Source organism: Chanodichthys erythropterus, chromosome 10 (genome assembly GCF_024489055.1).
Source record: "Chanodichthys erythropterus isolate Z2021 chromosome 10, ASM2448905v1, whole genome shotgun sequence".
Taxonomy (NCBI): Eukaryota; Metazoa; Chordata; class Actinopteri; order Cypriniformes; family Xenocyprididae; genus Chanodichthys; species Chanodichthys erythropterus.
The window spans coordinates 32,180,198-32,206,039 of NC_090230.1; the positions used below are offsets into that span (position 1 = coordinate 32,180,198).

Here is a 25,842-nt window from a genome sequence, read left to right on the forward strand (position 1 = left end):
TTCACAATACCCCATAGATTTTCTATGGGGTTAAGGTCAGGCGAGTTTGCTGGCCAATTAAGAACAGGGATACCATGATCCTTAAACCAGGTACTGGTAGTTTTGGCACTGTGTGCAGGTGCCAAGTCCTGTTGGAAAATTAAATCTGCATCTCCATAAAGTTGGTCAGCAGCAGGAAGCATGAAGTGCTCTAAAACTTCCTGGTATACGGCTGCTTTTTGTCTTTAGCCCAGGCGAGACGCTTCTGACGCTGTCTGTTGTTCAAGAGTGGCTTGACACAAGGAATGCGACAGCTGAAACCCATGTCTTGCATACGTCTGTGCGTAGTGGTTCTTGAAGCACTGACTCCAGCTGCATTCCACTCTTTGTGAATCTCCCGCACATTATTGAATGGGTTTTGTTTCACAATCCTCTCCAGGGTGCGGTTATCCCTATTGCTTGTACACTTTTTTCTACCACATCTTTTCCTTCCCTTCACCTCTCTATTAATGTGCTTGGACACAGAGCTTTATGAACAGCCAGCCTCTTTTGCAATGACCTTTTGTGTCTTGCCCTCCTTGTGCAAGGTGTCAATGGTCGTCTTTTGGACAACTGTCAAGTCAGCAGTCTTCCCCATGATTGTGAAGCCTACAGAACTAGACTGAGAGACCATTTAAAGGCCTTTGCAGGTGTTTTGAGTTAATTAGCTGATTAGAGTGTGGCACCGGGTGTCTTCAATATTGAACCTTTTCACAATATTCTAATTTTCTGAGATACTGAATTTGGGAACAATCCTTAGTTGTCAGTTATAATCATCAAAATTAAAAGAAATAAACATTTGAAATATATCAGTCTGTGTGTAATGAATGAATATAATATACAAGTTTCACTTTTTGAATGGAATTAGTGAAATAAATCAACTTTTTGATGATATTCTAATTATATGACCAGCACCTGTAATTTTCTCAGAACCAGAATGAGATTTCTTGACAAGTATGCTTACACATGTGGAATTTGTCTTGGTATAATCCACAGTGTAATAATATATAATAAAATAAATAGACAAATAATAAAATAGTCTATAAAGTGTGTGTGTGCGCGTGTACAAAAAAAAAAGTTTGGTGAAGAAAAAAAATATAACATAATAATAAATAATAAAATAACAAGACAGATAATAAAATAATAATGTGTGTTTGTGTTTGTGTGTGTGTGTGTGTGCCAAAATAATCAATATTCTTTACAATTATGCAAGAGAATGTGAATCCATTGTATATCAAAGCAACATCACTGTACTGTTAAAAGTATTTTTGGTAAAATATATATATATTATACTAACAGTTATGAGTTGTTTCTATATAAGAGTACAAATGAAGACGTTCCAAACATTCTAAAAATGGCTTACTGTGAAAAACCACAACATGCTCAGATATATGTGTCAGTGAAAGTTCCCATAAAGTCTTCACACCATCTCATCTATGGTGGTGTGAGGTGTAAAAGTGTCGCTTTATTTCCATATGAGCTATTGAGAGTAACATTCTCTGTAACTCTAAACTACCGGCTCAAACTTTTCACCCTGTGAACTCCCAGCCGTGATGACACCTACAGAAGCTCACAGTAACGTCACTTAGTCATCTGGGCTGGTGTATGTAGCACAAATCCTCAGCAAATCCTGCTCAGTCATTCACACAATGAAACAAATATTTAGCTGCTTACGTAAACGAATACAATCTGTGGATTCAGTTACTTGAATGGTGATTTTCCACCAACAGTATTGCAATTCCCAAGTTTCTTTCTCTGAATCAGATGACGTACAATGAAGTGCAAAGAAACTATTTTAAAGTCCACAAAGGTGCACGAGAAGGTCTGTTTCTCTGTAATATGATTGTGCGTGATGGAGGGAGGTGTGGTTTGCAGATAGGAGGAGCTGCAAAGCCTGTTAATGTTCCTCTGGCTGTGAGGAAGTCGCCACCTCTCCTCTCCTCTGCTCATCAGTGAAGCTTCTAGAGGAGCTTGAGATTTCATAACCACGCACCAGCTGTTATTCAGAGTGTTTACTGAAGGTAAGCCAACTCCATTTGTATGATGCATACTCTGTTTGTCCTTCTCAAGTTTTACATTTGTCTTCCTGTTGTATCTGATGAAGTTTAACCACTGCAGCTGAAGCAACATTCTTGTCTTTCTGAACTTCCCTTATTTAAGTGGCTTTTGCAAAACTAGCTGGAGGGAGATGTGCTCAAGCACACTCGTGGTTTAACAGTCTACGGGGCACTTTTTATTACCCTTGTTCTCCAAAAAGGGGTGTGTGAAAAAAGGATTTCCAGGAAGGAAACCATATCTGCTTTGGCAGAGGGGATTGTAAAGGAAAAGCAGAATGTGTGGAATGCTGAATGCAACCGTTTGTGTTTGAATACACCTTTTGAGAAGCTTTCAAGGTCATTTCTTTGCTTGAAGCAAACATTTCATTGTAGGGGGGAATAGAGAGCGGTCTCTTAGGAGCAGGAAACTGCAGTTTTTGTCATTCGATACTTGTCAATGCAAGTATGGCTTTTCTTGGAACTGAGCTCTTTTGTCTTTTTGTTGCTGATGAAACTTGTTTAAATGGAGTATAATTTGCATGTGTATAGTTGTAAACACTAGACTTTCAGCCTACAGGCAAGGTGAATGCAGCTTGAAAATAGTGAATGATGTTGTCACAACATGCCTTCATTCTCGCATTAGCTGTTTTGTGGGCAAATGCAAACTGTCAAATGCACCAAATTGAAGGTGCATCTCAAAGTAGAGGTTGAGTTTACGATGCGTGCAGTTTACAGCATATGTAAATGCATGTCATCATATGCTAATTAGTTATTCTGAGCCATTCAGGATAGAAAATGCGCTCACTTTGAGATGAGCACACTAAATAAAATGTGCAAAAGGCAGAAACCTCCAATTCTCATGTGGTCAGGCCGCTGAAAAAAAAAAACAATTTGCACGTTGAAACAGAAATAAAACTTGCAACAGATATTTTTTTTTTTTATCTAATTATGCATGTCTATAATGACTTCTGGATGTTCATTATTTGATTGCACAAGCCTCCATTCTTGTTTTCAGCATTTGCTGTTTTGTGGCAAACGTAAATTGTCAAATGCACCAAAATAAAGGTGCAGTATGCATCACAAAGAAGAGTTTATGATGCACACAGTTTTCATTTTTCTGGATTCCATTTTTTAAATTGAATTTTAGTAATAAAAAAGTTCAAGTACTTTATTGTCATTGTGCTAACCCCAAAGTGCATTAAAAAAGACAATATAAATGACTAACAACATCTACTACTAAAAAGCATGTCTAATTAATTGAAATAATGAAACTTAATTGAATTCTTAAAAACAACAACAATTATTAATTAAAAAAAAAAAGTATTTTTATGATTTTTTTCCCCCAGACATTTTGTTTCGTATTTTAATTGGTCCGGCAATCAAATGAACGCATACCAACTAATTTATCTTTAAATCATGAAATTAAACTTTTTTTTGTCAAACAATGTGCTGCACAACAGATTTTTATGCCTACTGTTAAAATTAAAACATGGAAGAAAAACTGAGATTATTCCTTAAAAATAATGTATTATTAAATTAATTTATCTAAATTCAACTGTACAACACTAATATGTTTCTGTCAAGTTAAACCGAACTTTTATTTTGACGGGTTGCCTATAGCTTTGAGTTTTTCTGTGTTTGGCGACAGAGGATGAAAACACCGCGAGCGTCGCACGTGCTTCAGTGTGCGTGCATGCATGCATTTCAGAGGCACCCAGACATGCAGGATTCATATTTAAATAGTCTATTTGCGGTTTAATATTCACTGACACTAGTCTGTATCGCGATTTGATTTAAGTGTACTGACCTGCTTTTTGTTCATTCATCAAAAATTTGACAAATTCCGTGACATTCCGCATTTTTATACTAAATTCCGTTTTTATGACTGGATTCCGCGATACCGTCCGGGCCCTACATGAGTCATGTACTAAAGAGTTATTCAGGGTCATTTAGCAAATTTGCTCACTGTGAAGTGAGTGTGCTAAATAAAACATGCAAGAACACTCTTAAAAAAGGTCCAAAAAAGGTGGTTTTTACAGCAGTGCCATAGAAGAATCATTTTGGGGTGCCCAAAGAAACCTTTTTTTTTTTTTTTTTTTTTTTTTTTTTTTTTTTAGTGTGAAAAATACTTTACCTTTTTCCACTATAAAGAACCTGAATCATGGATGTTAAAGGTTCTTCATAGAACCATCCGATCCATGCAGATAAAGAACCTTTATTTTTAAAGGTGCAGTAAGTGTTTTCTGAGAAACGCTGTTGAAGGTGGATTGAGCTGAGCAGCACAACACACTTGTAGCCAATCAGCAGAAGGGGGCGTGTCCACGTATGATGGGGGAGGAGAGACAGTGAGCAAAAAGGGGATTTGAAGACTGTCGCTGTGTTCCAAATGGGATATAATCGCCCTTCGAAGGGCACTTCGAAAATAATCATGGCCACCATATTGAAGGGTTGTTCCAAAGGGTACAACTGATGGACACTTCAGGCACCCATGATCCTTTGCACAGAGAATTTGTTTGATGTCACAAAATGGGTACAAGGGGCTCAGAGTTCGAATTTACCTATAAATGTATGTATAGTATTTTTCTATACTACAGTAATATTTATACGAGTTAGATTTGGCACATTATTATGGTCAAAACGACATTGTACTTCAACAAAAATACTTTACAGCTCCCTTTATCAGTCCATTCAAATGTTTAAAATACATAGACACAATATACAATATGGTGCGATAAACCTAAATAAATAAATCAACTAACGTGCACATCTACTCCTTCTTGATGCACTGTAAAAAATATCCCAGTAAAATTTACGGTAAAAAACCGGCAGCTGTGGTTGCCAGAACTTTACCGTAAAAAATACAGTAGCAACGTAAAAAAAAATCTGTTAAATTTACGGTAAAATAACGTATTTCATTAACTGATATAATGTTAATTTACCAACCTAATGAAGTACTAATATCTGTTTTGTACCTTTATAATACACTGATAGTCACCAAACACAGTGGTGATGAGAGTCACATGATGAATCAAAGTTCATCACAAGCAGTTTTTCCACAAGCTGAGAAGCACAATACTAACATATAGAAGGTGCACACAGTGTCATTCACACACACACTAAACACCATCATGGTAACATGCATGAAATTTTAAAAATGCAATAAACATTAATTCAACAACATTAGATGTAACATAAAACCCTAATGTACATAACTGATTAAAAAAAGAGAAAAACTAAAAAGAAACAGAGTTATTTCAACGAAAATATATCAAATGTGAAGTGTCATGCAGGGAATTGTGGGAATGTCAATTTACGGTTTTTCACTGTAAATTTTACAATGAATTGTTATTTTTCACTTCCAAAAACTGTGAATTTAACGGTATTTTACCGTAAAATTACATTAAATGTACCGTTAGATCTCTTACAGTTATTCACCGTATATAGTACGGAAACTTTCTGTAAACCAATTGACAGTTTTTCACCGCAGCATTTTTACAGTCTTTTACTGTTAAAATCACAGTCATTTTTTACAGTGTGGTCTTGTTTAAGATGACGCAGAAGTGCGTTCCAAAGAAAAGAGTTTTTTTGACCCCTACACCCTTCATCCCTTCGAAGCTCTCGGGATGAGCCCTTCCAAATGGAACACAGGGTGTATAACAGGGGTGCCCAAACCTGTTCCTGGAGATCAACCATCCTGCAGAGTTCAGCTCCAGCCCTGCTCAACACACCTGTCTGTAATTATCAAGTGCTCCAGGAGATCTTAATTCGCTGATTCAGGTGTGTTTTATCAGGAGTGGAGCTAAACTTTGCAGGTAGGTAGATCTCCAGGAACAGGGTTGGGCACCCCTACTGTAGAAAGAGAGATTGCTGAGAGACATTACAAAAGAGAAAAGCTCATAGGAATATCACTGGAAAAAAGAAAGGGTAAGATCTTTGCTTCGCTTCAGCTATGATAAAGAGATACCCACTCTTGCATTGCGTGTTCAAAATGCCTGTCTTGCTGATTATCCTCATAAACACAGTTACTATGGCTCACATGAATGTAAACAATTGAGAAAGAAAACGAATGTGTATTTTTATATTGGATATTATATATATATTATATATAATTATTATGTTATATACAGTGCATTTGGCCTTAAAGTGACAGCAACCTAATATTCCTGTTGATATCTGCAGTGTTGGGGAAAGTTACTTTTAAAAGTAATGCATTACAATATTGCGTTACTCCCTAAAAAAAGTAACTAATTGCGTTACTTTGTTACTTTTTATGAAAAGTAATGCGTTACTTTACTTTTGCGTTACTTTTTCTCACCGGGGCTGGGCTTGCTTGTTTGTTTTTTAATAACAACAAAAAAGTTCTATTTTTGGCAAAAAGGCCCTTTCACACCAAAAGTGAAATCAATAAGCCTTAGGCTGAAGGAAAAGCATGTACACCTGTACAGTAGAGGGCGCAGCTCAAACAAACCTTTCAGATGTTCTGGATTTAAGAAGAATAGGATACAAGAGAAGGAAGTTCTAGTTCTTATTTCTAAATCTAATCTAAAGTATTTTTTGCTTATTAATATGGTTGAATTGAAGGTCAGCAGCAAAGACATTGGTTAATAATTGAGTTTAAATACATAAAGTATATTTGTGTCATTTAATATAGGTAATTATTACAGGTTTGCAAAATTCTGAGATTGCATTTTACTGTTTATTCATTTTGAGGAATACCGAATGATTTCGTGCAAGTGAGATGAGTAAATGCATGTTCACATTTAGTCTAGAACTACATTAACCATCATTGCTTACACAGCGCACACATGCGTTACTTATTTGAAAAAGTAACTTAGATATTTTGTTGTAAATTGAAAAAGTAATGCATTACTTTACTAGTTACTTGAAAAAGTAATCTGATTACGTAACTCAAGTTACTTGTAATGCGTTACCCCCAACACTGGATATCTGTGTAATTAATGTTAATCAAACAACAAAATACAAAGAGAAATTCACTTTTGTAGATCTAACAAAGATTAATTATATTTAATTTATACAATAAAGACTATGCAGTGTTATTTTATATTTGATTATTCAGTGTCTGTCTGCACTGTATAAATTAAAGACTTAACTGAAAAACAATCACTTTTTATTTATTTAATTTGTATCTTTGTTCCATTGTATTTATCAATGCTTGTCATTTGTTCATTATTTTCTATGCAGATTCACTCTCCTACAAAATCACCCCAATCATCCTAGCATGATTAATTCGTTCTAAATAGAGCTGTTCAAGTCATCTGAAATTGTTTTCATATCACATACATACATACACAGTCCTGCCGCACATTCATGAAATTGGTTCAGTTTGTTTTACTACAGATTGTTGCTAGTGGAACAGAAAGAAACCTTGTAACATAATCTTTTATTTTAATTCAATTTAAATTTTTTTGAATGCATATCGCATTGCCACTATTTCACTGGCTGGACAATCCTCTAGTCGGCAAAAAAATTGGTGGTGGATTTTGAAATCCTTATATTTTAGCACGTAAATCACTTAAACTCTCATATCTTTTTGTACATTTCTACATTGCTTTCCACAGATGGGAGAACAAGACCCAAGTGACAGGCTGAAGGGGGACCAGCCGAAAGAGATAAAGGAAAATGGCACCGGAAGTTTCTCCCAGTTCTCCTCAAGCGTACGCGCCATGGTGCGCATTCGCCAGAAGTACCAGGCCATGAAGAAACGGCGTCTGGAGATATCAACTTTGTCCCAGAGCATCATGTCTCCGCGGTCCACCAGCCCAAAGTATTTCACATTTGACAATCTTCACGAGACTATAAACCGCAAACCCGCTTCCCCACGCAAAAGAAAGAAAAAGAGGAAGGTCATGTATCCGAGCAGCAGTTTGAGAGCCGTACCCACAAAAGAGCGCAGCCGTGCAAAGAACTGCCTGTACTTGTTGTGCATCATCGTCTTTCTACAGGTTTACAACGCCATCGAGAACTTGGACGACCACGTGCTCAAATATGATCTAGATGGTCTGGAGAAGACCCTTAACAGGGAAGTGTTTGGCCAACATGAAGTGACGGAGCGCCTTCTGGGTCATTTACATGAATATTTGTCAACTTATGTACACAATAAACCTTTGGTGTTGTCGCTTCACGGACCTACTGGAGTTGGGAAGAGCCACGTTGGCCGATTACTGGCTCAGCATTTCCGCTCGGTTGTTGGAGATGAGTTGGTGATGCAGTACTTTGTGCTGCACCATTGCCCAACAGAAGACGATATCCCACAATGCACCAAATCTCTGGACTCTAACATCTCGGAAATGGTCAACCAAGCTGAGGAAATGGAGAAGATACCGGTCTTCATCTTCGATGAAGTGGAACACATGCCCAGGGAGTTGCTGGACACGTTGCGAGACCTGATTCAGCCCCAAAACAACAATGAATACTTAAACGCCATCTACATCCTCATCAGCAACCTGGGACACGAAGATATCACCAAGTTCGTCCTGCACAACTCCAGCGTCGCCGTCTCAGGCCGTCTGAGCTTGAGTCAGGAGCTGACGCCTTTGTTAAACAGTTACCTTCAAAGATACCACATGCTGTTTTTGGAAGCAGAGTTCCTGCCCTTTATGCTTTTGGAGAAGAGCCACGTAATGGATTGTTTTATTGACGAGATGTCCAGGGAAGGATTCTACCCGGATCGATCGCATGTAGAAAGACTTGCGGAAGAACTATCATACTATATAGTTGGCGAACGGGAGTTTTCTCACACCGGATGCAGGCAGGTTGTGGCAAAAGTCAACCTTCTCTGAAACCAAATCTGCCGTGCAGATGGGCAATGTGAGAGAAAAGTTATTGGTCGGACTTTGAGATTTCAATTCATTGTGCATTCAACAATTTGTTCTTTGAGGAAAAAACATTTGTTGTTCATACACTACAGGTCAAAAGTTTGGGGTCAGCATTTAATGTTTTGAAAGAAGTCTCTTATGCTCACTAGGACTGCATTTATGTGATTTAAAAATGCAGTAATATAGTGAAATAGTATTTTTAATTTAAAATAACTGTTTTTTATTTAAATATATTTTATAATGTAATTTATTCCTGTGATGGCAAAGCTGAATTTTGTGCCGCTTCATATTTTTGTGGAAACTGTGATACCGAAAAAAATAAAATGCAAACCGTGATACGTTGGATATCGTCAGGATTCTTTGATGAAAGTTCAAATGAACAGCATTTATTTGAAACAGAAATGAATTAAAAGTATTAATTTCTTTCAAAAAAACAAAACAAAAAAAACTGACCCTAAACTTTTGAACTGTGGTGTATTTTTTCTTATACATTTACTGTGAAGTAGGTCCTCGAAACAAGCACAGCTCTAAATAACACAAAACAACATAACATTTTTCTTTGTTTATTAGAATTTCTTATTTTCCACTGGAAAAATGAGGTGCAAAGACCAAGATAATTGTATAATTAGTGTATGTGTATAAATATACACACACACATTATTATTATATATATATATATATATATATATATATATAGTACCCATCAAAAGTGGACACATTACTATTTTTTTTTTATCAAAAATACAGAAAAACAGCAATATTGTGAAATATTTTTACAATTTAAATTAAAGCCATGGGTATACTTTGTTTTTTTACACGTATATTATTGTACGCAAACAGTCGAAAGTATACTTCACAGGTCGCGGTTACAATAATCCGGTATCATGAGAAATTGAGTCCCCCCCAGAAATCGGGTCCCCTTTAGGATCCAGGCGGTAATGCCTGATGTTGTTATCGCGATGTCTTGACTAATTATAACATATTTCACTATTGTATGATGTTTATTACATTAAGTGCACAAATATAAAATGAATGCCTATGCATTGCATGATATTGGAAACAAAAAACATTCCTAATATAAACTATTCTAGCAGGCTAATCGGGTAGACGTATGCCATGCTAGTACAAAAGCCAACTAAAAAAAAAAAAATTAATGAGAAATGCTTGATTTTAAAACCTATAGCTTTAGTTATATACTAGTATATATGAATCATGTAATTTGAAAGACATTAATTGTCACATTTTAAATTATATAAATCATATATACATTATAATCAGGCGCCAAAAATATACTAACCATTAAAAGTTCATTGAACCAATGGGATCACTTGGGGTCCTAAAGGATACCAGATTCCTGGGGGGACTTGATTTTCTGGGGGAAGATTTGTGCCATGCGCACTGTACGCCGACCCTTGCGTACGCGTAAAAAATTAACTATACTTTGGGCTTTAGGGTTTTCTATTTTAATATACTTTAAAATATAATTTATTTCTGTGATGCAAAGCTGAATTTTGATCAGCCATTACTCCAGCCTTCAGAAATAATTATTATTATAGATTTTTGATCAAAATTCAGGCATTCTTTCAAAAATATAGCAATGTGTCCAAACTTTTGGGCTATATATATATATATATATAAATGGAAAAAGCAGTTGGTATGTACAAAGCATTGAAACCTGTGCTCATAAAGTGTTTGATGATCAAATTGCTGTTTTGTACACCAGAACACATTTGAAGTGGGTTGCTAGCTAGCATGATTTTTCCCACAGTAAAGAGTTGCTTTCTACCCATCAATGAGTGTGTAAGATAAAGTATTGCAAGCTCTAAAAATACACATGCTGTCTTGTCAGTTTCCTGTGAGCTGTCTATGCCTAAAGCTCTAAAAGTGCGGCGTCACTCTAATGCTGCAACCTGAGAAATAATCTCAACTACCATCATGCATTTTCTGACCTTCACTCATCAACGCAATAAAACAAATGTAAGTGCTTAGCATGCACTGACATCACCAGAGAAACACTCCAAATGTTTCTACTATGCTTGCAAATCTACCACTACTTGTGTATTTTGGTTTGGTGCAGGTGGTCTACGGTAAATATACGAACTTCATTAAATAAATTAGCTGAACCGGCAAATATTTCCCTTAGAAGGCCAGATCAGATCAGATCAGAATCACTTGACTCCCACAGACTTGCAAAAACCATCAACATGCCGCTAAGTGTTGTTAGTCATCGGGTGCTAGGAGGGTTGTGAGGACCGGGTCTCTCGTCTTCAGTGTCTTTTGCACTACGGCAGCTACGCTTCCAGCTCAAAACCCAGTCCAACCTTGTGTCCGCCAGTGTTGAAGTTTTTTCCATCGATGAGAGCCGAGAGAGTGAGTTTCACCCCTTGACAATGAGAAAGAGAATATGAGACATTAAAGGGATAATAAATATCTTAAACAACTTAAACGCTAGTGAAAGCATGTTTGGAATGAAAAACTAGTGTGCTGTATTTGCATACTATTTATGAAAAATTGCTATTTTTTAAGTGAAAATGTATGCAGTATGCAAAAATAAATGTATTAACAGTAGTATGCGACTATTTTTCCACATGATCTCAATATGTTGCATGTTTAATTCAGTGAAACGAAATTCATTTTAATTACATGTAATATGTCTCATCTTCCAGCAGTCTGATCAAATGATTATAGGGCTCCTTGATTATGATTTCACTTTATTAAGTTGTTAGTTTGTAATGTTGTCTCTCCATCAGTGTCGACTCCGATTTGAACAATGTAAGGCTGAACACTTTCGTCATTTTGACTGCGTGAGATTCTCCATCTTTGTTGTTGTTGTTGTTGAGCTGAAACTTCACAGACACGGCTCATTCTTCACACTGCATTGCAATGTGTGATAAAGCAGACCCTGGCTGTATATTGAACATTTTGCCAAATGTCATCTGGGTATTTGGTGACAAACACACTGTGCCCAGTTTACATACTGAAGAAATGTAGAAGAGATCATAAACAATAATTATAACATGATTACCAGGTCGAAGACTCTGAGTGTAACCAACTCCAATCAGGCTGGAATTGTTCACTTTGGCCTGTTATAGAAAATAATCAATAATCATGGTCAGGTTAGTCATTCCAAGCTTTGAAAATGTAATATAGCTTCTATATTTTATTTAAAGGCAGATTTAGGCCTAAAGTACATGAATGCAGATACTTTTAGATTGACGTGTTGTTGCAAAATGTGTAAGAACGCAATTCATAATGCAACATGTGCATTTGGTTTCTCCACTGTTATATGTAACGGAACCACATGCTTGCAATGCTCTGGCCAAGCGTTCATGCGTAAAGATTGTAAACTCACAGACAACGAGGCGTCTTTATCTAGCTGGTACTTTGCAGCAACTCCGAAGCGTGTGTTGTTGCTGCCGGTGGTCCAGGACAAAGTGACGGCCGTCTCCAGCTGATCACTCACCTTCTGATAGACCGATCCTCCGAACTCAGCTCCGTCATTACTGCTGACACATCACACAGTTCATGCAACTATCTATAACATCCTTATATACTATCTTATCTATCCACACACATTATTTCAAAAGTTTGGAATAATTAAGATTTTTTTATGTTTTTGAAGTCTCTTCTGCTCACGAAGCCTGCAATTATTTGATGAAAAATACAGTAAAAATGGTAATATTATGAAATATTATTACAACTTTTTTTATGTAAATATATGTTAAAGAGTAATTTATTCCTGTGATCAAAGCTGAATTTTCAGCATCATTACTCCAGTCTTCAGTGTCACATGATCCTTCAGAAATCATTCTAATATGCTGATCTGCTGCTCAAGAAACATTTATGATTATTATCAATGTTGAAAACAGTTGTGCTGCTTCATATTTTTTATGAAAAACTGATGCACTTTCATTAAAAAAAAATTATTCAGCAATGCTTTATTAAATTGATCAAAAGTGACCATAAAGACATTTATATTGTTACAAAATATTTCTATTTCAAATAAATGCTGTTTTTTTTTAACTTTATATTCATCAAAGAATCCTGAAAAAAATGTGTCATGGTTTCCACAAAAATATTAAGCAGTAAAAATGGTTTTCAACATTGATAATCATAAAAAAACATGAATAATTAATAAACAGTGACACTGAAGACTGGAGAAATAATGCTGAAAATTCAGCTTTGATCACAGGATGTTATTATAAATTGTAGTATTTCACTATATATGTGTGTGTGTGTATATATATATATATATATATATATATATATATTATATAAATATTATACACACACACAAGTACAAATCTGCTGTAGTGATCAGTATATGCACACGTCAGAAACATCAGTTTTCGAACCCCTAATCAGCTGTTTCTGTGTAGTTTTCCCTGATTCTTACACGTTGGTGTGAAGCTGGAAGTCTTCGGTCTTGTATCCCAGAGCGAAGTGATTTTGCACCAGTTTGGACTTGGCGGTGTCAAACGCCATCTGGTAGCCCGCGAGCCAGCCTTCATATCCCAGAACCGCTGCAGAGTGCACGACCGGACCCTCAAAATCAATGTCGCAGCTCATGTTGACGAAGTCACGCTTGTAGCCGGTCTTCAGTTTACCGCTCCTCTTACTAAAGAGAAAACAACACCGTCAAAGAACAAAATCATCAAACCGGCCTCGATGCGTCAGACGCTAACAACTCACCCTGTGTTCGGGACAAAAGACGTATCCAGGGCCACTTTCAACCCCTGCGCAAGCTGAGGAGACAACAAAAGATACAAGATTCATAAGACGGGTACTCAATGCAGTGAACCTGATCTCACCAAATACAACATTACAATCAACTAATCAGATTTGAGGGACAAGTTTATGTCAAGTTTAGGCTCACAATCAGGGTGAAATGCATCTACATCAGTGTTATTCACCTATTATTTCCCTGTGATTTTCGGGATCAGTTATGGGAAGGGTTAGGTTTAGGGGTAGGATTACATTTTCAGATAGGAATGTTGTTCCAGGATCAACATTATGTCGATTCAGGAACATGTCTTAACTTGGCAAAATTCACACCCTGCAAATTAACCATTTTGATCATATCCTATGCAACTCCAAGAGGTCAAAGATCATGATGTGAGTTTGCTCTACTGACCTGGTCTTCCACAGAGACTTCTGTACTGAGCATGTTGTCTGTGTTCCACTTCTGGTTGAAACTCAATCCCAGATCACTCATTTTATACTTGGTCTCCAAACTCCCGCCAGCTTTTCCCGTGTCCGTGTTGGTGGATCCAGATGTGTTGAACTCCTGCAGTTGAATTTGATTATTAGGAAAAAAACATTTAGGCATGTATCTGTGACCATATGAGTATTAACTATAATTTGATTTTTATTGACGGCTGCCGATTTATGTGCCGAGCATTATATACTGTTCTGATGCCCGACTCAGAAGTTTCCAAAGTTTGTAATTTCACGTAATGTGAGTGTATTAGTATAGATGGATAACATTGGACATTATTAATTTAGTAAAATTATAATTTTTATTTTTGATATAATTAATATATAATTATCATTATTCTGTAGTGATATATATATATATATATATTAGTGCTGTCAAACAATTAATCCAAAATAAGTTTGTTTACATAATATATGTGTGTGTACTGTGTTTATTTAGTATGTACACAGAAATACACACATGCATGTATATATTTAACAAAACTATATTATATTTAATAAAAAATGTTTATATTTATATATAATATAAATTATATATAAATAAATAATTATATATATATACACATGTAAATATTTCTTAAATATATGCATGCATGTGTGTGTTTCTATATACATAAATATACACGGTACACACACATTTATTATGTAAACAAACTTATTTTGTGTGCGATTAATCATTTGACAGCACTATATAATACACACACACACATATACATATATATATATATATATATATATATATATATATGCAAGGGCAATTCATTGTTTGAATTAACATATTTTATTTTTTTCCATTTTCATTTTAAATTTAGTTGAAGTTTTACTAATTTTGTTTAGTTAATTTTTCAGTTCAGTTTAGCTTTAATTATTTTTACATTTTTATTTCAGTTTTAGCAATCTTAGTAATTCAACTCAAACTTATTTCTAATATATGTTTAAGTTTTTTAAGTTCCAGTTTATTTAATATTTATATTTTATTTTATTTAACCTTATCAATTATCGAAAGTGATTTTTAATCAGTTATCAGTAACCAACAACCCTGTAATTATCAGCTAAAAGAATCAGTCAGAAAGTCTATATTGGTGAAATATTAAAAACGCATAAAATTGTAGACTTTTACACTGAAACATGTGAGCAGGTGGTTCATGACTTTACTGGATGGCAGATGGCGGGTGATGTGGCAGAATTAGGTTTGTTTCAAATGTGACCCAGAAACACAGGGCTGATGGGATGTGACTCAGTTCAGCTGGAGTGATGTAGGTTGAGTAATCAGAAAGAAATGATTCAAAAAACGAACTCACACGTGATCAGAAAATAGTTACCCACAGATAACTGACATCAAGATAAACATTCAACAGTTCCGTCTGTATGGTAAATGATGCGTCAAGATGATGACCACATTAGGCAAACTTGCCACATCACCCAAACACTCCTACAATAATCTTACCATCTACGTGCATTTCCCAAAATGATGCATCAAAGACATAAAAATTGTGTTAACGTTTACACATGACTATTAAGCATTACGGTAATGACATCTGCTTCACTGTCATGCGAATAATGTCACATTATAAAAACCTAAATATCTTAAAAATAGACAATAAATTGATGAACCAACAACTAACTCACCACTCCATTTTGAGATTTAGTCTTGAGGTCCAATTTAACAATCCCAAAACCTGCAAACAACACAAACACATGAATTACTGTATAAAGCAATTCATCTTGTAAAGCAAAAGCATCTTTTGTGGGACGGAGTGAGTTTTCTTACCGTAACCCTTGCTGAAGATGTCCTTGGCTGCTTTTCCCAGGTCTGAGTATGCAGGAGGAACAGCCATTATATCTGATCTAAACCAAAGGGAAAATATCAGTGGATGTGAACAAAATACAATGTTGAAATGTCATGGTATCATCATGTCATCGGTAAACTGCACAAATATAAAAAACAGGAGATCAAACGGCAGATAGAGCAAACCCACAAAACTGCATAATCAGTAACCAAACCCACGGTGTGAATGTAGATAGAAGTAGTTGTTCATTTTCTAACCTTGTAAAAACAACCTGTGCATGATTGCATTCTGACTTGCAACCCATTTAAAGGGGTCCTTGATTATGATTTGACTTTTTTAACTTTAGTTAGTGTGTAATGTTGCTGTTTGAGCATAAACAACATCTGCAAAGTTACGACGCTCAAAGGTTAATGCAAACCCTGCCCCCGAGAACACGCAACAAAGAGGGTGAGGCCATGTTTGGCTGCTTTAGAGAAGAAGAAGAGTTGTTACAGTAGAGTGTTTTTGTCATGCCGTACATAAATCTATCCACTATCTATTCATAAACGTTCAGTTTCGTCCTAAAAGTTGTAACTTCTCTCCATCAGTGTCGACTCCGGTTTGAACAATGTAAGGCTGAACACCGTTACTGACAATCCTCATTTTGGCTGCGTGAGATTCTCCAGCTTTGTTGTTGTTGAGCTGTTAAAGCTCCGCCCTCTTCTGGAAAGGGGGCGGGAGCAGCAGCTCATTTGCATTTAAAGGGACACACACAAAAAGGCGTGTTTTTGCTCACACCCAAATAGGGGCAAATTTGACAAACTATAATAAATGATCTGTGGGGGACTTTGAGCTGAAACTTCAGACACATTCTGGAGACACCAGAGACTTACATTACATCTTGTGAAAATGGGCATTATAGGTCCCCTTTACTCTATAAACATATTAAAAACATAATTTTGAATTCTGAACAATGGCAGTTTTGTACATCTCGGTCTGAATTATAAATAGATGCCAGTACTGTAATTAGCAAGGCAACCATACAATTACACCTTGATTACGTGCAAAATACTCCTTCATACTGTGCATCTATCTTCTTTATTTACTTGATTACCAGTGTATTGCAGTAGAAACCAACATTGCCTGTAGGGAGCGTTTTAGGGCATTAAACATGCTGTCTATGTAAGGTAAGCATATGACATTGAAATGAGGAAGAGCAAAGCTGACTGCACAGGACAGACATGCTGTAATCAAACTGAAACACCTTCCTCTATTAGTAAAGTAACATGTGCATTACTGAAACATGAGAGGCAAAGAAAACCGCTCAGCATGTTTATACAATGAGGGGGCGTGGTCTCGAGCTTGATAATCTAATCAAGCATTTAAGACTTAATCATATGCAGAAAGCCTTGCACAGAGAGGGCACACACGTCACATTTAATAATTATAAAGATATTCAACAGAACAAAACTACAAAGCTGACTAGGAAAAAGTGTTTTAGGGTGAGATTGTGTAAAGGAGCTGCTGTCTGTTTCTCATTAAGTAACACATGCTGCTATAACAACACTACACACAACTAACTGGGTCAATAATATTAAAATCTGCATGGTTTAAAGTTGATAAATTCATTCATACCGTGGATGTTGTTGTTGTTTCTGTTAAGAAAGAAATGGAATGATGATGCTAAATGAGAGCAGAATCTTTTGAGTGTCCTGTGTTTCAGATTTGACACTAACAGCCACAGGACAAAGTGAAGGAGACAAACTGCGCATGCGCACTGGCGTCACAGAAAAGATTTCCAAATAAAAGTCCCCAGTAAGACATATAAAAAGTTATATATTTTACCAAAAAATAAAATGAACAGTTTATTTTAGCTTTAATCTCCACCAAACTACAATAAATTTTAGCATATAGTAAATATTTTGACAGAAGCTTTGGTCAACATGTTTTGAAGGGGTTTGAAGGGGTTTTTGCATGCTGTAATTTGCCATGTTTATTGTTATTCTCGTGTACTCACGCGTTAAAGCTCCAAATGCAGGGAAATTAGAGAAAGCAGAAGTTGAAGATTACAGTTCAAATGAATGGCCATAGACAACACCTCTCTCTCTATTATCACACGCACGCACACACACACACACACACACACACACACACACACACACACACACACACACACACACACACACACACACACACACACACACACACACACACACACACACACACACACATACCCTCTCTCACCAGCAGATGTCATCACCATCATTCTGAATTACTTGGAAATTCCTAGGCTTTTTTCCACATAATAAGATACATTTTTTAAAATATGAATAAAAAATTATATTTTCCACGTGTTTTAATAATAATAATAATAATAATAATAATAATAATAATAATATATATATATATATATATATATATATATATATATATATATATATATATATAAACATAATATGTCTATCTCTCTGTCTCTCTATCTATACATATATACACAGATATACTTATATATTATAAATAAATAGGTATATACACCACACACACACACATATAGTATAAATAATAATATTTTTATATTATAAACAATATATATAGTTTAAATAATGATATAATATTTGTACAACAAATATTAAAACGGTGATTAATTTACTTAAGATCATCAAAGTAGCCTATTACAAATGTAATATTTTATATTTGTATAATAAAAGTCAAGTCACGGTAAAGGTTTAATGTGACAAAAAGACATTCATAGCCTATAACAAAATGAATATTACAGAAGACATAATATAAAAATATTCATATAACAAAAAGTACTTTAAAAAAAAAAAAAATCGCTGCGACTTAATTGCGCGCGAAATTTAAGATGAAAACAAAATGTGTATCTTCTCCTAATAAAACAGATATACGTTACGTTTATAAGGTCTGCAAAAACAACATCTGTAAAGTTTATGAGGCTCATTTTTCCAGATATGATGTTGTAACGCGCGCGCCAATGAATGAACGGAACAAAACTGCCCGTTCCACCTTAACAGGACTGTTGTGTTTGTCAGAAATATGGCGCTAGACGAAGCCTCTCCCTCCCTTAAAAACCCACTCTCACTGAGTCTGTGCGCCTTACTGAGTGAGCAGGAAACTTCGGGCTGTCAAAATATTTCAAAGAGCCCGTCACTATACTTATGAGCGGAGTTAGCACTACAAATACAGTTTCTGCAGTGGAGGAGGCGCGTTTTTCTGCACAGCCCGTTTTAAAACAAGAAAAATGTCAGTGAACCCGAAATTTGTGAGTCCTTTCCACAGACCGCACTGTTTATCAGCCGCTGCGCCCGCCGGACAAGCCAAACTCACACACCCTGGAAAGGCAATTTTAGCTGGTAAGTGTCTTTCTGTGCTTATGAATCATGTAAGAAACAGTGAAAGTCAATTCTGTTAATGCTGTGACTGACTCCAGATCAGCTGTGCCACACAGTTTTTGCACTGTCATCCACACTGTTTACAGTCCTCGATTGATCCCTACAGGGCTGTAGTCATCATCACTGCACAGGCGAGTATTCAGTGTGTGCTGCACTGTCATGTGTGTGTCAGTGTGACTGTTTCACTCGAACTGATGCAAAGTAACAACAGAACGTTGAAACAAAGTAACAAAAGAGCTTTGATACACTTTAGAACGTTTGTGTCATAATGTAACAGTTTTGAATTCATAACCTGGCTGTAACAAAAATGGAATGTGTCAGTAAAAAGTGTCAGGAACTGATGCAAAGTAACAATATAACTTTGACACAAAGTAACAAAAGAGCTTTGATACACTTTAGAACGTTTGTGTCATAATGTAACAGTTTTGAATTCATAACCTGGCTGTAACAAAAATGGAATGTGTCAGTAAAAAGTGTCAGGAACTGATGCAAAGTAACAATATAACTTTGACACAAAGTAACAAAAGAGCTTTGATACACTTTAGAACGTCTGTGTCATAATGTAACAGTTTTGAATTCACAACTGCTTGTAACAAAGATGGAATGTGTCAGTAAAAAGTGTCAGGAAAACACATTATTCCACCCCAAAGTCAAAACAAAACAAATGAGATTATTGTATCTATTGCATTGTGGAATAGTTTAATGATAATTAAGCAGATTTCTTTCTTTCTGTCATTTAATTAATAATTAAATGACTTCTGTTTCAAATGACTTTTGTGTTGTAATATTATTTTCATGCACATTTTCCCTCACATTTTCTATTACTGTAATGTGTCGGAACATTTTACTTCTGATTTACTTCTCATTATTCTCAGAGGTGATTTTTATTAAACATAAAAATTGCTGTAACAATATTATTTGATTTCAAATTAAATACATTACAAATAACGATGTATAAATACTTACATTTAAATAAAATTTGTGGTAATGAGGGGGACAAATGTGTTTCATTGTCATGAAAATAATGCAAAAAGGGCTTGATTTTGTATGCAAAATATAATTTCATTGATTCTTTTCATTTTTGGGGTGAAATATGACCCAGTCATGTTTTTCACTTTCCTTTGTTGATAAAGAATTTCTTTATCGCTCTTGTCAGGGCCTTTGATTTTTGTTTAATATTTAACAAGGAGTTGAAAAGATCCTAAACGAATGCTAATGAAATTATTTTTTTATCATTATTATTTTGAACTAATTAGTAACAATCAGGGTTATTAACAAAAAAAAAAACTTTTCTGTTAATTGAAATAAAGCTAAAATAAAATAAAATATAGAAATAATGCCTTGGACAGTTTAAGTTGGAGCACTAAAATTATTAACTGGAAATAAATAAAAACTAATAAATTATAAATAATAAATTAAACCTAAATTGCAATATAAAAAAAGCACATAATGAAATGACTAAAAAAAAACTAAAATTAACAGGAAAACTAAAAATAAATGCTAATTCAAAATATTAATAAAACTAAAATAAAAATAAAATAGAATGTATCTAATCTAAAATTCAAATAAGAATCTTCTAATAATAAAATATGATTCATATATTTATTTATTTTCATTTTAACCATATAGCATTATGATATACATTCCATTTGCAATTCATTAACACTAATTTTTTTGCCTCAAGGTAATGAATGATAATGATAATAAAGTTTATTTTATTTTGATTTAAAAGTGTTGCTGTAGCTTGTCTTCTTCCACCATTCCCTGAAGTGTCCCTAGTTAGTGTGGTTAATGTCTTGCCAGGGCACGTGTCTGAGATTCACAGCAGCGACGGTTAATGAGAAACTCATAACAGTTCCATTCACATCTAATTATGTGCTGCATGAAGCTCATTCAGGTCTTTGTAATGGCTCAGTGGAGAGATAAATGTGCTGATGCATGATGACATGATGTCAGAGCATGGACACATTAACACAGTAACGTGGAATGCAGTCGGATTGTGAGTTTCGTTATTGCCAAATATGTGGTTAACAACTAGAACATGCAACTACAAGTGCACTATAGTTTACGATTGATGCATTCAATAGATCACATTTATTCAATTGACCCTGTTTACGTTCAAAGTGATTGGTGCAACATAATGACTGTCTCCACCTCTGAAACAACATTCCTTTTGGCTGACATTTTGTACTCCACTACGAATGGATGGCTCAGCAGAAAAACACCAAACATCACACCTCTCAGTGTTCATGCAAACACTCAGACACGAGATTGCATCATATAGACTCACTTTGTTTGACTTTAAAGCCGGATTAGGTGTGTCATTAACACATAAAGGCCTGGTTTTCACAGACAGGGCTCAGATTAAGCCAGGAGTAGGCCTTATTAAATTAAGATATTTAAGTAGCTTTTTAAATGTGAAAAAAAGAAACATTACTTGTGTGCTTCTTCTTGAGACAAAACAATGGCACTGACATATTTTAAGACCAAACATCCCTTGCATCCTTGAGGAATCTGATAGTGGAGCGTATAAAGTGCTATTTGCTCTTATTTGCTAGCTGTAAATGGAGCAATCTGGATGTGCCCATGACATTTGCCCTACTGTTACATCAGTGTCATCTCATTCTACAGAGGAGAACTAGTGGTATTAGTGGTCTAAACTTCCTTTTTACTATTGTTGTAGCAAGTCACTTCTAACATTCTAGAATTTAATACTTTTATTCAGCAAGGATGCATTAAAACACTTTAACACTTTAGTTTAGGGTCCAATTCTCACTGTTAACTAACTATTAAATATGACTTTTGCCTTAAAAAAACTCCTAATTACTGCTTATTAATAGTTAGTGAGGCAGTTGTTAAGTTTAGGTATTGGATAGGATTATGGGATGTAGAATAAGGCATTAATATGTGCTTTATAAGTAAGTAAGTAAGTAGTTATAAGTAGTAATGATGCTGAAAAATCACCTTTGATCACAGAAATATAATATTTACCGTATTTTTGATCAAATAAATGAAGCCTGGGTGAGCAGAAGAGACTTTTTTTAATCTTAGTGTATAATTTTATATTTGTTTTATAATAGAATATTACATATTATTTAATATTTGAAGTGATTGATGTACACATGAATTCTTCCGTGGACCTGTTGTGTAGGTTTTGGTGATTTTCATTTGGGGTGGTTTAAGCGCCCCTCTACTCTCCCTCAGGGCAGTTTCTGTGCTTCGAGGAGAGCAGCAGGTCAGACAGGATAGATATGTGACCCTCCTACAGTATAACCTGCTGTTTCACCTGCTATTAGACAGATAAATGCTCGTCAGTTATGTTAAAACCTGTTAAACAGGTATATGGTTTTTAAAGAGAATCTGTTTGTATATATTAAAACAAATTCTCAACTTTCCAGAGCGCACACACACTTGTTCCAGGAATTATCAGACAGACAGAGCATCATTAAAATGAAAGGAGACAATTTACAGAAACAATCAGAGAAACTGTAGTTTATGCAGCACTAGTGAGGAAATATCAGAAAAAAATTGGAGGAATTTCAAACATGAAACTCTAGCACTCCTTTCAGTGGTATGTGATCATGTTTGTGTGGCTGGTTAATGAGACAACATCACTTTATTTTTATGAAGTGTCTTTAAAAGGAGGATAGCATTTTAATTAGCTGACTATTTTAACATTATCATTGCATTTTAAAGGATATATAATGTATTTCGTCAAGCCAAGTCACCTTCATTTATTGCACTTTATATAGGAAAATAATGATGAATTATGCAAATGTAATCAAATATAAGACAAATTCTGCTGTAAACCAGCTCTATAAAATACAATAGTGTCATTATTCAGATCTACGGAAGAGGATTAGGGCCAAGCAATAATAAAAAATAAAACCATCTTGAGATTAAAGTTGTTAAATTTCGAGAAAAAACTCGTTAAATTTCGAGAAAAAAGTCGAGATAAAATGTTGAGAATATAGTCATTAAATTATGTGAAAAAAGTTGTTAAATTACGAGAACAAATTTGTTAAATTATGAGAAAAATGTTGTTAAATTTCAAGAAAAAAGTCGAGATAAAATGTTGAGAATAAAGTCATTAAGTTATGAGGAAAAAGTCGTTAAATTACAAATTTGTTCTCATAATTTAACAACTTTTTTCTCTAAATTTAATGTTTATTCTCAACATTTTATTTCGACTTTTTTCTCGAAATTTAACGAGTTTTTTCTCACAATTTAATGAGTTTATTCTCAACATTTTATCTCGACTTTTTTCTTGAAATTTAACACGTTTTTTCTCAAAACTTTAATCTCGATGGTTTCATTTTTTTATTTATCAGTTTAGTTCAGTGCCGATTTAGATGATACAGTATGCGTTTCAGTACATCCCAGGGGAAAGACAAATCAAAAGAAATATCTTTAAAACCTATTTTCTTTCTTCTAGACAGCTGTGAGATAAAATAGAGACTATTTCAGTCTTTCCACTTCAAAATTTCACACTTGATTCAGTCTGTTATTGGTGTTTCTTTATAATTATTTGTGAAATTTACTAGCAATTTCTGAGTATAAAATTTTTAGAGTTTCTACACCAAATATTTTTTTTAAATATATATGTAGTTGCTGTGGAGTTGATTCAACTCATCCACTAGCATGTGCCGTCATGTTAATATTTAATCGTTGAATTGATCCTCGTTTGTGAAGCAGTCCGGCGTAAAATGACAACATGACAACAACACTCTACTACAACAACTCTTCCTCTTCTCTAAAGCAGCCCAACATGGCCACACCCACTTTGGTTGTGTGTTCTTGGGGGCGGGGTTTATGTAAATTTTGGGGTTCTGGTGTCACCAACCCGGGAAGAAGCTCGTTGTAGTGTTTGTTGTAGTCCTAAAAACAGAGAATTCTGTAAAAGAAAATATCCCTTTGAGCGTCGTAACTTTGCAGATGTTGTTTATGCTCAAACAGCAACATTACACACTAACTAAAATTTAAAAAGTGAAATCATAATCAAGGACTTCTTTAAGAGGGGTAGTACCATAAATGTAGTACCGTTTGTTATGTAAAGTGACCTTGAGTGTTCAGAAAGGCGCTTCTAAATAAAATGTATTATTATTATTATTATTATTATAAGAGATATCAATATGACGTTTCTCATCAAATGTTGTGAACTTCTATCCATGATCATTTCACAACTCTCCGCTCTAACTGTATGACAACTATTGACTCATTAATGTTTATTTTTAGTAGAAACACCTCAGATAAAGTTAATACTTAAATGAAAAATAACTCTCCTGAGTTATGAAAGTGCAATACATTTTTATTCTGGAATGTATACAGTGTATAATAACGTCTGCTTGCTGAATCAAACCCATTTGAATGATCACCTGAAGCTTTTCTGCACACATGGCGCAGTAAAAGAAGCATAAATGTGTCAACAAAGTTGAGATCTGATTATAGAGCAGGACGTTTGTTTCACAGTCACACCCATCTCTAGGGGGCGGATCCACTGAGCCAATCACAAACAGACACACCCCCTTTACTGCCGCCTGCTGAGCTACAGATGTGCTCCACACGCACAGTTAAGGTGGCGACAGATCGTTGTGATTTACAAGGCATTCATTATTCATAGAGGTGATCATTGCTGTAAAAACTCTGTAATAACGTTCAAGGACACATTAAATTTATAAAGAGACATTTATAATGTTACAAAAGATTATTTTTTTTAAATAAATGCTGTTCTTTAGAACTTTCGGTTCATCAAAGAATCATGAAAATTAATATGTATCACAGTTTCCACAAAAATACAACTGTTTTCAACATTGATAATAATCATAAATTTTTCTTGAGCATCAAATCAGCATATTAGAATGATTTCTGAAGGATCATGTGACACTGAAGATTGGAGTAATGATGTTGAAAATTCAGCTTTGATCACAGAAATAAATTACATTTGAACATTTAAAAATAGAAAACAGTTTTTTTTTTATAATTTTTTTTTATCAAATAGATGCAGTCTTGGTGAGCATACATTTAAAAATCTTACCAATGACAATTTTTTTGAAAAGTATGCATATAATTATTTGAATAAAAAGTACAATTGCAATAATTAGTCACTACTACTATTAAATTAAGTTAGCGATTTAAATGTATTAGTCACATGTAGAGACATAATATATATATATATATATATGAAAAATTGTGTGCTTGTTCTTTGCATATTACTTTTTTTCTTTCTTTTTTTAACCACAATAGCCTTTAAACATGGCAATATTTTCCTTCTGTTATATTTGTGGCTTATATTATTAATATCAATACGAATAAATTGTCTGTGTTTTGCAGGAGGGATTGCCGGAGGAATTGAAATCTGCATCACGTTTCCTACGGAGTATGTGAAAACTCAACTACAGTTAGACGAGAAGGCGAACCCGCCTCGGTACAAAGGCATCGGTGCGTATTTACTCACACTTTCCACTTCTAATTGCTTCATGTGAAGTAAACACTCAACAATTGTTTCCATGATAATTGCATCTGCTTTGCCCTGAGAGCTTTTCAAACACTTTCATTT

At 34.8% G+C, this 25,842-nt stretch overlaps 3 protein-coding genes across 6 annotated transcripts in view; 2 read left to right on the forward strand and 1 right to left on the reverse strand.

Annotated features, from left to right (window-relative positions):
- The first annotated feature begins 1,927 nt into the window (after positions 1-1,927).
- On the forward strand, positions 1,928-8,871 carry tor4aa (torsin family 4, member Aa). 2 transcript variants are annotated; one of them, XM_067397342.1, is made up of 2 exons: positions 1,928-2,039; positions 7,634-8,871. In XM_067397342.1, the coding sequence occupies exon 2, from the start codon at positions 7,634-7,636 to the stop codon at positions 8,852-8,854; it is 1,221 nt and encodes a 406-aa protein (XP_067253443.1). In that variant the 5' UTR covers positions 1,928-2,039; the 3' UTR covers positions 8,855-8,871. The 2 variants fall into 2 exon arrangements, with proteins under 2 accessions (XP_067253443.1, XP_067253445.1); XM_067397344.1 differs by lacking the exon at positions 1,928-2,039 and adding an exon at positions 5,400-5,978.
- A 2,271-nt stretch (positions 8,872-11,142) lies between these two features.
- On the reverse strand, positions 11,143-18,180 carry zgc:56235 (Voltage-dependent anion-selective channel protein 2-like). Of its 2 annotated transcripts, none has more exons than XM_067397346.1 (9): positions 17,512-18,180; positions 15,879-15,950; positions 15,737-15,786; positions 14,025-14,177; positions 13,583-13,635; positions 13,287-13,508; positions 12,243-12,393; positions 11,916-11,973; positions 11,143-11,273 (listed from the first exon to the last, which is right to left on the reverse strand). In XM_067397346.1, exons 2-9 carry the CDS (start codon positions 15,943-15,945, stop codon positions 11,182-11,184), a joined length of 846 nt encoding a protein of 281 aa, XP_067253447.1. In that variant the 5' UTR covers positions 15,946-15,950; positions 17,512-18,180; the 3' UTR covers positions 11,143-11,181. The 2 variants fall into 2 exon arrangements, with proteins under 2 accessions (XP_067253447.1, XP_067253446.1); XM_067397345.1 differs by having other exon boundaries at positions 15,879-15,955.
- Positions 18,181-18,610: 430 nt separating this feature from the next.
- Positions 18,611-25,842, forward strand: part of slc25a1b (slc25a1 solute carrier family 25 member 1b) — a 12,018-nt gene continuing 4,786 nt past the window's right edge. Inside the window, exons 1-3 of one of the 2 annotated variants that reach the window (XM_067397348.1) lie at positions 19,107-19,247; positions 19,393-19,417; positions 25,617-25,724. Coding sequence is in view for 1 of the 2 variants with exons in the window: in XM_067397347.1 (XP_067253448.1) it covers positions 19,136-19,247; positions 25,617-25,724 (220 nt within the window). In the remaining variant the exon portion in view is untranslated. Of the gene's footprint in view, positions 19,248-19,392; positions 19,418-25,616; positions 25,725-25,842 lie in introns of both variants that reach the window. The other variant, XM_067397347.1, reaches the window with a different exon arrangement.

Excerpts from the sequence above, each read along its gene's own strand:
- tor4aa (XM_067397342.1), top strand. The coding sequence starts at position 7,634 with ATGGGAGAACAAGACCCAAGTGACAGGCTGAAGGGGGACCAGCCGAAA.
- zgc:56235 (XM_067397346.1), bottom strand. The coding sequence starts at position 15,945 with ATGGCTGTTCCTCCTGCATACTCAGACCTGGGAAAAGCAGCCAAGGAC. Across the intron at positions 11,974-12,242 it reads ATAAAGACGCCTCGTTGTCT|GCCAAAGTGAACAATTCCAG; the intron begins GTGAGTTTACAA and ends TTTCTATAACAG. Across the intron at positions 11,274-11,915 it reads CACTCAGAGTCTTCGACCTG|GGGTGAAACTCACTCTCTCG; the intron begins GTAATCATGTTA and ends CTCATTGTCAAG.